This window comes from Enhydra lutris, unplaced genomic scaffold, assembly GCF_002288905.1.
Source record: "Enhydra lutris kenyoni isolate GAN:26980312 unplaced genomic scaffold, ASM228890v2 scaffoldscaffold60, whole genome shotgun sequence".
NCBI classification, from domain to species: Eukaryota; Metazoa; Chordata; class Mammalia; order Carnivora; family Mustelidae; genus Enhydra; species Enhydra lutris.
In genome coordinates this window covers 659684-673383 of record NW_019154144.1, presented here as the reverse complement: position 1 = coordinate 673383, position 13700 = coordinate 659684, and the positions used below count along the sequence as shown (strand labels likewise).

General features: G+C 42.3%; 1 protein-coding gene across 2 annotated transcripts in view; it reads left to right on the top strand.

The window, feature by feature from the left end:
• Positions 1-1126: 1126 nt before the first annotated feature.
• Positions 1127-13700, top strand: part of LOC111158528 (fms related tyrosine kinase 3) — a 75819-nt gene continuing 63245 nt past the window's right edge. For both annotated transcript variants that reach the window (XM_022520623.1, XM_022520624.1), the window contains exon 1: positions 1127-1225. In XM_022520623.1, the coding sequence (XP_022376331.1) occupies positions 1183-1225 (43 nt within the window). In that variant the 5' untranslated portion in view covers positions 1127-1182. The remainder of the gene's footprint in view (positions 1226-13700) is intronic.

The following is a 13700-nucleotide window of genomic DNA, read 5'->3' as shown; positions in this document are numbered from 1 at the left end:
TGAGAAATTGCCATACTGTTTTCCACAGTGGCGGCACCACGGTAGACACTTGTTTCCGTCATACCCTATGGGATAAAAATTATGGTGCTATAAACTACAGCTGAGGGAAAGGATCGTATGGCCAAGGATGAACACTGCCAATTACCATGCTTCTTTAGAAAATTATTTACGTAATTGAAGGCACGGCATTCCTAGAATTGGGATTTACCTGTAAACCATTTGGCCCACTCCACTAATCTACAGATGAGTAAACTGGGACTCTGAGAGGGCAAGCAGCTTGTGAGGTCAAGGGGCTAGTTAAAGAAAGACCCAGAACTAGCATCCAGGGCTTTCCAATCTTCAACTTACTGCAAAGAAAATAATTTTCAACTGGAGGTATATATTCGATGAAGAACAAGAATTATGGAATGGATAATTCAAGCCATCCTCTAGGATGTACTCTGTGTATTTTGCTTTTGTTTCCATGGCTGGTTTTTAGCCTCCCTACTTGCCTCGGTTGACATTGAAACCTAGCCTGCCTTCCTCATTGCCACTACTGAACGGGTCCTGAGCATCCTTGGAGATGGAGGGGGAGACAAAGAAAATCAGTCCGTTAATTAGGATCCACCGACCTCGAAATGCGACCCTCCGCTCTTCCGCGCGCCACCCAGGGCTGCTGTTGTGTGGCGCGGATTTCGCTGCCATCCCGGGACTTCAAAGACCCCCGCGCGCGAGGGGGACGGTTTTTGGCTCTCTGCTGTCCCCAACTCCCGGCTCCAAACGGGAGGAATCAGGGACTCCCCGGGGCAAGGCAGAGCCCTTGCCGCGTCCCCTCCCCCCAGCCACAGCAACGGAGCTCCGACCACTTCCCCAGCGGAACGGCGCCCGATCTCCCCCGCCACAATCGGGGAGCCCCGGGCGCCGCGGAGCGCGCGGGCTGCGGACCACGGTGGGCACGTGGGCTCGGCCGCAGCGCTGCGCCAGGCACCCGCTTCCCGGCTCGGCCCAACCTCTCGGCTCCCGCCTCGGCCTCTGCCGGTGGGGAGAGGGATCCTCCCCCCTTCCACTTTGCACCAGTCCGAGGGAATTTGCGGTCGGTGACGCGCATCCTTAAGCGAGCCACCTGCAGCGCGGGGCGCGCCGCTCTGGGCGGCATCGCAGGGCTGGGCCGGTGCGGCCTGGGGACCCCGGGCTCCGGAGGCCATGCCGGCGTGGGCACGCCGTGGCGGCCGGCTGCCGCTGCTCGGTAAGGCCCTGCACGCCCGCTCGCCGCCCCCGCAGCCCCCTGCGTGGCCCTCGCCCCCACCCCGCCACTGTGGACCCGGGCGCGCGCCTCGGTCCCAGCCGCCTCGCTCCTCCCCGTGCTCGCTCTTCCCTCGCTCCCGCGCCCCTCCCCTCTTTCGCGCCCTCCCGGCTCGCCCCGAACTTGCCCACGGCCTCTGCCTGCCCACCCTATGTCGTCCTGCCTCTTTTCTAAAGCCGCCGCTCCGGCTCGGCCCGCGTCCCGAACGGCGGCCGGGACTCCGCGGGCGGCCTCCCGACGCGCTGCCGGGGGCCAGGGCCGGGGCCGGAGTCGGGGCCGCGCCAGCCGCCTGCCCACCCCCACCTCCCCGCGCCGCGCTGCCGCCGGCTCGGTCTCCCGCGCCGGGTGTTGGGCCGTCCGCCCGAGGCCGCGGCCCCAAGGGTGGCCCCAGGTGGCTCGGGACCGCGCCTGGACCGACCCCGGAGACCGGAGACTCCCGGGTGTGACTCTTCTTTTGAGGTTTTGATTTACGGAGTGAACTCTGAGGGGGAAAGGCGCCCGCGTTCTCCCCCAGAGCTAGTCATCCCGAGTAATGACCCCCCACCCCCGCCGCATTTCGGTGGGATCAACGAATAGCTACTTTGGAAATGTTATGCAAACAGGATTTACATATGAGAATACTAGCTGCCCCTTCTAACTCTACTCGATTTTTATCCTGGCATTAAACTCCAAGGGGGTTTTCAAGGACTCAGCTGACTGTTCCCAAATAATCTCCTGGATGGTATGGTCGGCGTAAGAGAGAGAGAGAGAAAATCCCCTTGAGATCCAGCTCATCGATTGGGAAAGATAAGAGGGTTGGTTTGAATTTAGGGTGAAGGAGACATTTGTGGGAGCCTGAGGAGCCCGGGAGCCTTGGGTCCCTGTCTAGTCCTGCAACCTTGGGACTGGCACTCACCGCCCCCGCCCCGCTGTCCCCCTCGGTCTCCATCCAGTGAGGGTGCCCGACGGTGTTTTCGCCAGCTCCAAAATTCGAGCATTCTAACTTGAAATCTTTGTGGTACATAGACGTGCAGGAATTATTTCCAATAGCTTTTTTTAAAAATAATTCAGAATTAGAGATTAAGAAATGTAACATAAGGGGTAGAAGAGTGGGAAAACAGACCTTTTCATTTCTTAAACATTTATCTTTGCTAATTGGTAAATATGTACATTTCAGATGTATCCTACAATATGTTTTCCAGTCTATTAATACAAAAAGCTGGCTCTCTGTTACGTACGACATTAAGTAGTAAGCGAATTTTTCAATAGCACACAGAGGCTTACAAAGATTCGTACTTGCAACTATATTTAAGCTGCACTGAATTCCTTTATATTTAGGAACAATCTCAGAAATTTCACATCTCTTTCCAGATTTTTCTAAATGAGGTATAATTTGCATACAGCAAATATGCACCCTTCTTAACAGTACAATTCCATTAGCTTTTAGAGGTGTAGGTACCCACAGAACCTTGAATATAGATCGGGAACAATCCTAGCCCCACCCCCTCTCAGTCAATATCCCCCCAAAGGTAACGACCATTCAGACTTTTAATACCCTCCCTTTGCCTGTTTTTAGGCTTCATGTAAATCCAATCATCCTATGTGCTTTTTGATGTCTAGCTACTTTCACTCAACTTTGTGATTAGGAGATTCAGCCTTGGTCTCTGTAGCGATGTTGTTTTGTTTTTTGTTTTTTTTAAACTGCTGAGTACTATTCCTAAAATATCAATATACTATACAATTTATTTATGCAGTCTGTTGTTGAAGAACATTTACGTTATTTCCAATTTTGTTTAATTAGGGATGACACTGCTGTGAACATTGTTTTACATGTTTCTGGTGGACATAAACACTCATTTTTCTTAGGGTGCTACCCACCGGTAGAATTCCCAGATCATAGGGAAAGGCATAGATTCAGTTTTGGTAGAAACTGTCAGTTTTCCAAAGTGGCCCTACCAATTTACATTCCCTCTGGCAGCTTTTGGGAGTTCCAGACCCTCACATCTTTACCAATATTTGGTATTACACATTTTTCTTGAACAAAGGAGCAGAACGTGAGAAACTTCAAGTGAGGACTTCATAATATTTAAAAACTTTAAATTCCTTGACTTCCAAGATGCTATCCCCATTTCCCTTATATTATCAGCTCTACCTCTCATGAAAAATGATGAAGCTTTCTAAGTAGGATTTAAAGAATGGAATTGTGCTCTCCACTGTCTCCACTGCATCATGTGCTGAGACTGGAGAAGAGGAGGGGGATTTTGATATTTCAATAAGTGTGATGCTATCTCTTTCATTCATGTTGGAAAATTCATAGAACCTTGAATTATACATTTTATTGTCATCCTCTGCCCTTGTTGCTTTTCTTGCTTTTTTTGCCTTCTTGTGAACCTCTAGCCTGAGGAAGGAGTGATTCAGGAGAAGGTGGAGGGAAGGGACTGCTGGGCAAAGATAGGTTTGCATTAGATGGGACACCAGACCTGATGGCCTGATAATCAGGTCCCCTGATTCTAAAAGTCTAGTTCTAATTGTTGCTGTCATATAAGTCTAGATCGTCTATTCATGTCTTCTTAGGTCCGTCGCATAGACCCATAGTAAATTATCTCTGAGGTTGAATTCTGGACTCTGTCTTCCATGAAAGGGTGGCTCCTCTTTTTATAACTATAAAGGCACTTTCAGGAACTCTTCATTATGAATCAAGATTTTGTCATTGTTGTTGTTGAAGTCTTCTATCGTTGAACTGCAAAACAATCAAGAGAGGAGATATTAAATGTGAAGGAGGAAGACTTTACTTATATTCCAGAGAGGATTTAGGATAAGAAAGTTGAAAAGGAAGCGTGCATGAGAAAGAAAAGCATTTTTTTATCTCATAAAATCTTATTGAACACATATTTCTGTGCTGGGCACAAGGGATACAAGGATGGAAGAGACTGAGGATAAAGGAACTTACATTTAATATCTAATTCTATTCTATGTAAGAAATGCATGGTGTTGGGAAGAAGGCATTTTCTAAGTGGTTCTTTGAGCAAAGCTTATCAACCTCACTTTACCCCCAGAGAGCATCTCTCTCCCTTGCGAAGCCCACAGGAAGGTTCAGTGCTAACACTTTCTACAGTTTTTTTTTGTTCCTGTCATCTTGTCGCTCTTCAGTGAAACTCAGTAAGCAGTGTAACAAGAGCCCTTAACGTTCAATGTTCAAGCTCACAAGTTTGCCAGCTCCCCAGACACCCACCAGATACTGCCTTTATCTTTGGGTAAAGATTCTGATTTGACAAAAAGCAAATAACCTCAAAAGTATTATATCATTTTTCTTTATGTTGAAAAGACCTTGCGGAGACAGGAGTAAGAATTTGGAGGGGGGAGTATGAAGGATTGAAAATTAGCTTAACTTGCTTTATAATTTGCATATCTTGGTCTAGCCCCCCTGCTCTATCCTTCATTCACTTTGAAATAACACACTCTTGTGAATCTCACTATAGGTGGTTTGTCTAGGTAGAGCTTCTTGGTTTTCGTCAGGTGACATTGTGATCTTCAGATTTTTCCATGACTTCCAGAAGATCCTTTGCCACTGATTAGTTAGGTAGCCATAGTTATGTGGCCAAAGGATTTTTGGTCTTTTGGAGGGGGGTGCACTTTATATGAGCTATGAGCTTTATACGTAGGTGACTTACTTACATTTGGTTGCTACCTTCTTTGGCCATACCATCAGTGGTCCTCAAGGGATAAAAGCTTTTGTAGAACTCATGGATGGTCGTTAATTTGAATCATGCAGTTCTGGTCTATGGGTACCAACACATGTGGAGGAAATTTAAAAATAATATAAAGTACACACACAGTGTTCTTTTGTGGCTAGAGGAATTGCATAAGATCCTAAAAGAGGAACTATTGTTATTTTTTAGGTTTAAACAGTAAAATATTTTTTTTCACTGCTGTCATTATAAGTCAAATGGTAATTATTTACAGTCTACACTAAAACAGGATATTGTCATTATTTATACAAACTGTTATGTTTGGATTAGAAGATGTTCACTGAACTCTGTTTTCAAATGCTTTGCTACTTGAGTTAGGATTTTCCTAATGGTAGGGATTCTGTTCTTGGAGGCAATGCAGATAGATATATTAGGACTAACAAGACAGTTAGGAAACATGTGCTCTTTCCTCTGGCAGAGAAATTCTCAGCACTTAAGTTCCTCATTTGTAAAAAGGAGATAAGCAGTATCTTACTCCTTCATCAGATAATTCCTGTAAAGTACAGCTGCATTCTTTGTTAGACAGGTGCTTTGCAGAAAGGGAAGTATATAATGTCTTAAGAAATCATCAGGATTTAGAGTCACAGACAGGAGTTTCCTCCTTCCCTTCTTAGACATTTTTGAGTACTGCCTTTATCTAGGACTTGTATAAGTCCCCCATAATACTTGTTTCTGCCCTCAAAAAGCCCACAGTCTAATGTTGGGGGTGTTGGCAGGAAAAAATCCAACATATAAAAGGGAAATTGCAGTGCAAGTTTGGAAATATGCACAGACTGATCCTGTAACCCAGATGGAGAAAGTAAGGCAAGGCTTCCAAGCAGAAGTCATGCCAGAGCCGGGACTAGAAAGGTAAGGAAGAGTTGACAGGGGAAGGGAAGGAAGACATTCCAGGCCAATTGGACAGCAAAGGAAAGGTCCAGAGGTAAGAAACACGCAGTGGATGGAAAAGTAGAGTTCCTTTCTAGGTGGCTGAGACACAATGAACAAGGCTTCTGGAACAGAGTGATTCTCATTTGAAAAGTTGTGATTCAGAAAATTACTTTAAGACTGTTCAGTGGACATCTTTCAAAAAACATTCTGGGTTGTCAGAGGCTCCGTGTCTAATGTTTAAGGAGTGTTTTGGTGATGTGATGAGGGGCTCGGACTTTATCATGTACAACAGGAGTTTCTGAATGGAATTCAGTTATCCATGTATTCCTTGGGGGTGTGCGTACGTGTGTGTGTGTGTGTGTGTGTGTGTGTGTTGGAGACAGGGTTTATTGCATTCATCAGATTTTCCAAGGGGTCCGACTTAAGAAAGAGTAAGCACCATTGCTGTGGGTCGTTGAAGGGTTTTAAGCAGAGGAAGGGCATGCTTTGATGGATATTTTAGAAAGACATTTTTTTTAAGAGATTGTATTGATTTATTTGATAGAGAGAGACCAGCTAGAGAGGGAACACAAGCAGGGGGAGTAGGAGAGGGAGAAGCAGGCTTCTACTGAGCAGAGAGCCCGACGTGGGGCTCGATTCAAGGACCCTGGGATCATGAGACTGAGCCACCCAGGCGCCCCTAGAAAGACATTTCTGTAGAGAGGATGGATGTCAGGCTGACAGGTGCGCGGCAGGGAGGCCAGCTAGGAAGTTGTGGGCAGTCACCCAGGCGAGAAATCACTAGAGCTTGAATTGGGGCAATGGTAACAGAGACGCAGAGCTGCACACTGATTTGGGAATTACCAAGAGGTTAAAATGTCAAGGCTTGGCAATGGCCTGGCTGATGGGAAATGAGGGATGTGGAGGAGTCAAAGATGGCTTCTGGGTTTCTGGCTTCGAAAACAGTAGCCCTGTTGTCACTCACTGAGAGGGAAGAGAAAGGAGAGAGTAAATTTAGGAAGGAAAAAAAGTTCAGTCTGAATTGAAGGTTCCTGGGACTCCCAGATATGTAGTGATACACACCGGGGGTACGATTTCAAAACTCATGAGCAAACAGATGACAGTTAAAATCATGAGAATTTTCAGGAAAAAAGAGCAGAGAATGAGTAGAGGGGACGAGACTTTAGAGCTACCCAGTTGTAAGGGAAAGCACTCCTGTATGTTTCTCCCTCTCCAGTAACAGCACTGAACATTTCTGGCCACCGAAAAGGGGTGTGTGTGTGTGTGTGTGTGTGTGTGTGTGTCTTGCAGTAGGTGTTTCCCGCACCAAGCAACTCTCAGACGCCAGCTGATGTCCTATAATGTCACTCAATTCTGACACTATCTACCAGGAGACAGCCTCAGATCCCACAGGTTAGGGGTTCAGATCGTCCCTCTTACCGCGGTTTTCATGACACACCCCCCACCCCGGGTTTGATTAATTTGCAACAGTAGCTCACAGAACTTAGAAAAGCATTTTATTTACTAGATTACTAATTTATTTAAAAAAAAAAAAAGGATCTAACTCAGGAGCAGCCAGAAAGAAGCCAGGCATAGAGCAAGGTGTGTGGGAAGGGGGCTGGGCTTCCACATCCTCTCCAGGAAGCCTCTCTCTGGGAGATCCATATGCTCTCCAGCCCGGAAGCTCATCACACTTCCAGTCCAGGAATATTTATGGAGTTTAATCAGTAGCTCCCCTTCTTCCCAGAGGTTAGTAGAAAGGGCTGAAAGCTCCGACCCTCTGATTACTTGGTCTTTCTGGCTATTAGCCCCATTCTGAGGCCATCTAGGGACCCCACCCAAAGTCACCTCATTACCTGCAACTCCAGTGTGCTCAAAAGGGGCCCACTATGGATAACAAGACACTCGTGTCACTCGGGAAATTTCAGGGGTTTTAGGAGCTTTGTGCCAGGAACCAGGACTGGTCATATATATTTATTATACCACACCAGTCCGATCTACTGCCCTCTTTTACCAGGTGAGGGAAATGGGGTCCAGAAAGGTTAAAGAACTTGCTGAAATTCAAAGTCATCCAAGTGGGTAACTCTCAGAAGAGGGGCTGGGAACTCAAACCTTTTAAGTCTTCGCCTGCTCTGTGTTTCCCGGGAGACTCATGTTGGAGAACCTGAAAATGAGGTGAGCTGACATGCTCTGATTTGTTTTATAATGTCTAAATCCATCACCCTTTCAGTGGAGGAGATTTTAGTTGTACCTGAAATTTTATTTTTGATTGGTGCTACATTTTTTTTTCACTTACCCCCACCCTCACCCCAGCCCTGTCTCTTTAAAGCACACCACTTTTCCAATTCCAAAGTTGTCCTCATTGCTTAGACTGCATTTGGAACTGGACTCTGGGAAGTGCTACTAGGGTTTGCGAATGGATTCGCTCACGAAGAACCTTAATCTCAGTGGTGGCAAATTCTTCCTTTGGCTTTTTAAAAACTGAGGTCTATTAAGGTACGATTTTCCTAGTGCAAATTTTACCCTTTTTAGTGTATGGTTCCCTGAGCTTAACCTATCATCATATAACTAGCACTACTATTAAGATATAGAACATTCCCATTCCCCCCAAAGCTTCTTTTATTCTTTATAGTTAACCAACCCCAATACCCACCTCCAACCTCTGGTGACTAATAATTTCTTTTCTGTCCCTATAATTTTTCCTTTTCCAGAATGTCATGTAAATGAAGTTTTGTAATATCTAGACTTTTGAGTCTGTTTCTTTCCCACAGCCTAATTCTTTGAGATTTATCCATGTTACGTGTATCAGTACTCAAAAGCCAAAAGTCCATCAAGTACCTTTGAAGATCTATTTACCTTTATTAAGTGCTTCATGAACTGGACAGTTCCCATCTAGCAAGTAGAGGGGAGCTCTGTACAAAACAGAAGGATTTTATAGACAAACATGGGCTGGGACCTTTAGCAAAAGAAAAGATTGCTTCTGACAAGGTCACCTTCCTTTAGGGAGATAGACAGGGTGTCTTGTTAGGTGGATTACTTTGTTTTTCTTTGGGGGATGGAGAGGGCCCTTGTGACAGATGAACTCGTGGAAGCTCACCAGAAAATTCTGACTGGTTAGTTAAGACTGTATTCTAGGGAAGGTTGAAATTGCCATTAGGTTAGGTATTAAGCCCTGGTTTGGTGACTTGGCCATAGCATGAATAACTCTGTTTTGGGCTTCGGTTGCTTTTTATTTTTTAAACAGTACTTTTTTTCCATTCTATTGCTGAATAGTATTTCATTGTTGGATGTGCCACAGTTGGTTTATCCATTGACCAGATGAAGTTCATTTGTTTGCTTCTAGTTTCTGGCAGCTATCATTAAAGCTGCTATAAATACTTGAATATAAGTTTTGGTGTGAGCTTAGGTTTTAATTTCTCTTGGGTAAACACTGAAAAGTGGCAGTGTATTACTGGAATGTATGCTCGATGAATGTACAACTTTATGAGAAACTGCCAGTTTCTCAAAGTAGTTGAACCAATTTCCATTCCTACTGACAGTGTACAAGAGTTGCAGTTGTTCAACATCATTGTCATCACTTGGTATGGTCAGTTTTTTGTCTTTGATTTTTAACCCTTCTCTTAGGTGTGTAGCAATATGTCATGGTGGTTTTAATTTGCATTTCCCTAATGACTAATGATGTTGGTCATATTTCTGTGTGTTTAATTGTCACCCTATATTATGTTTGTTTGGTGAAGTGTTTCCTAAGATCTTTTGCCTATTTTTAATCAGGTTGTTTGTTTCGAAGATATTTTTTCTCCGGTCTGTGGCTTCAGTTTTCATTTTTTTAAGAGCACTTCCTTTGGGGAGCAGAAGTTATTAGTTTTGATGACATCCACTCACGGAAAAAAATAGCCCTAGAATAAACACTGCTCTAGTCCTACCTAATTGAGTTTAAAGGAAGACCTGAAAGGAAAAGTGTTTCATGAACTTAACTAGATCCCATAAAAATGTTCAAAAATATGTAAACAAATACAGAAACATCTGATATGAGGTGAAAGTTACAATTCCTGGTTTCCACTTACAAAATAATAGACAAACAAAGGATTAAAAATTCAACCCACAGAGAAAAATTAGCCATCCAAAAGGGACCCAGAAATGACATAGAATATAAAATTAGTAGACAAGAGCATTAAAATAGTTCTACATAGTTCTGAAACTAGAGGAAAGATTATACATGTTAAGCAGGGACACAGTAAATATAAAAAAAAATCACATAAATTGAACTCTTGAGATGAAAATTGCAATTAACTGGAAGGAGTTGACAGCAGATTGACTGCGGAAGAAAAGATTGGTGAACTTGAAGACAGCAATAGAAACAATCCAAAATGAACAGAAAAGACAAAATAAAATGAACAAAGAATCAGTGAGAACTGCAGTTGGTCAAATAGATGTGTAAGTCTACTGTCGGAATGTACCGTTTTTTCCTAGATGCTTTCAAGAGTTTCTCTTTATCATTGGCTTTAAACAATTTGATTATAATGCACTTTTGTAGGTTTTTTTTTGTTTTTGTTTTTGTTTTTCCTGAGTCATGTATTTGGGTTTTTTTGGGCTTCTCAGATCTGTGGGTTTATAATTTACATTCAGATTTGGACATTTTCTCCATTACTTCATCAACTATTTTTTCTGACCTTCTTTCCCCTGTTCTTTCCAATGACATGTATATTTGACCTCCGAAAGTGAGTAAAATAGAAGACTTTTTTTATTGTCTAAACTCCTTTGAAAGATAATTGACTCTTTAAGGCAAAATAATAACAATGACTTGTTGGGTGTATAATTTATGTCGAAGTGCAATGTGTGAGAGCAATAACACAAAACTTAGGAGGGGTGAAATTGAAATACACTGTTGTAAGATTCTTATATTTTATATGAGGTGATATAGCAGCACTTGAAAAACTGCATTAAGATAAAGATGTATACCCTAAAGCAATCTACACATTTAATGCAATTCCTATCAAAGTACCATCCATTTTTTTCAAAGAAATGGAACAAATAATCCTAAAATTTATATGGAACCAGAAAAGACCTCGAATAGCCAAAGCAATATTGAAGAAGAAAGCCAAAGTTGGTGGCATCACAATTCCGGACTTCAAGCTCTATTACAAAGCTGTCATCATCAAGACAGCATGGTACTGGCACAAAAACAGACACATAGATCAATGGAACAGAATAGAGAGCCCAGAAATAGACCCTCAACTCTATGGTCAACTAATCTTCGACAAAGCAGGAAAGAATATCCAATGGAAAAAAGACAGCCTCTTCAACAAATGGTGTTGGGAAAATTGGACAGCCACATGCAGAAAAATGAAATTGGACCATTTCCTTACACCACACACGAAAATAGACTCAAAATGGATGAAGGATCTCAATGTGAGAAAGGAATCCATCAAAATCCTTGAGGAGAACACAGGCAGCAACCTCTTCGACCTCAGCCGCAGCAACATCTTCCTAGGAACATCGCCAAAGGCAAGGGAAGCAAGGGCAAAAATGAACTATTGGGATTTTATCAAGATCAAAAGCTTTTGCACAGCAAAGGAAACAGTTAACAAAACCAAAAGACAACTGACAGAATGGGAGAAGATATTTGCAAATGACATATCGGATAAAGGGCTAGTGTCCAGAATCTATAAAGAACTTAGCAAACTCAACACCCAAAGAACAAATAATCCAATCAAGAAATGGGCAGAAGACATGAACAGACATTTCTGCAAGGAAGACATCCAGATGGCCAACAGACACATGAAAAAGTGCTCCACATCACTCGGCATCAGGGAAATACAAATCAAAACCACAATGAGATACCACCTCACACCAGTCAGAATGGCTAAAATTAACAAGTCAGGAGATGACAGATGCTGGCGAGGATGCGGAGAAAGGGGAACCCTCCTACACTGTTGGTGGGAATGCAGGCTGGTGCAGCCACTCTGGAAAACAGCATGGAGGTTCCTCAAAATGTTGAAAATAGAGCTACCCTATGACCCAGCAATTGCACTGCTGGGTATTTACCCTAAAGATACAAACGTAGTGATCCAAAGGGGCACGTGCACCCGAATGTTTATAGCAGCAATGTCTACAATAGCCAAACTATGGAAAGAACCTAGATGTCCATCAACAGACGAATGGATAAAGAAGATGTGGTATATATACACAATGGAATACTATGCAGCCATCAAAAGAAATGAAATCTTGCCTTTTGCGACGACATGGATGGAACTAGAGGGTATCATGCTTAGCGAAATAAGTCAATCGGAGAAAGACAACTATCATATGATCTCCCTGATATGAGGGAGAGGAGATGCAACATGGGGGGTTAAGGGGGTAGGAGAAGAGTAAATGAAACAAGATGGGATTGGGAGGGAGACAAACCATAAGTGACTCTTAATCTCACAAAACAAACTGAGGGTTAATGGGGGGGGTGTGGGGGGTTGGGATTATGGACATTGGGGAGGGTATGTGCTATGGTGAGTGCTGTGAAGTGTGTAAACCTGGCGATTCACAGACCTGTACCCCTGGGGATAAAAAGATATTATATGTTTATCAAAAATAAAATTTAAAAAAAAAAAAAAAAAAAAAAAAGATAAAGATGTATACTATAAACCTTAAAGCAAGTGCTAAAATAACAAAACAAAACATTATGGCTAATAATCCAAGAAATGAGATTACGTAGAATCATAAAATATTCTCACTTACTCCCGAAGGAGGCAGAAAAAGAGGACAGGGGTGAAAAAGAACAGATGGATCAAATAAAAAACAATATGATTAATTTAAACCTAGGCATATCAATAATTTCATTAAATTTAAATAATCTACACATCAGAATTGAAAAGCAGAGGTTGTCAGACTTGGTTTAAAAAAAAAAAAAAAGCAAGTCCCAACTATATGATACATAAATAAAGCCAACCTTGGATAGGAAGATACAAAAATGTTAAAAGTAAAAGGATGTAGAAGAGGAAATCCCATGCCAACACTAATCAAAAGCTGGAGAGGATGAATAACAAAGTATATTTTAGAGCAAAGAATATTGGTAGGAGCAGAAAGTCATGTCATAATGCTATAGGACTTGGATCATCAAAAGGACATAAAAATCATAAATATTTATGCATCTAATAGCAGAGTTTGAAAATTCATGGATCAAAATCTGATTGAACTGTCAAGAGAAATGGACAAATCCACAATTATATTCAGAGTTGAGCACTCTTTCCAGTTATGGAAAGTTTTTATAGAAGACTTAAACAACAATGTCAACCAACTTAATCTAATTTACATTTATAGAATATCCCACTCAAAATATTCCACTTTTCAAGCACACACAATATACTTACCAAGCTAGGCTATATTCTGGACCATCAGATGAGATTCAGTAAATTTTAAAGGATTAAAGACATACAAAATATATACTGTGACTTCACTATAATTAAATTAGAAATTGCTAGCAGAAAAATATATGGGAAGTCCTCAAATATTTGGAAACCAAAGAACACATTTCTAAATAATCTGTGGATCAAAGAAGTAACCAAGAGATAGATGAGAATGTATATTGAACTGAGTAAAAGTGAAATGCAATATATTGGAATTTGTGGGATGTTCCTAAAGCGGTACTTAAGAGGAAATTTATAGCACTAAATTATTAATTATTAAATGGTTAATAGCCTTAAATTATAACACTACAAATTCAAACTAATGAACTGGATTTCAAGCATAAGCAAAATGAGGGAAATTAACAAATTAAAACCCATGTAAACAAAAGAAACAAACGATGAAAGTGAAAAATCAATAAAATAGGAAAAAAAGGAGATAAATGC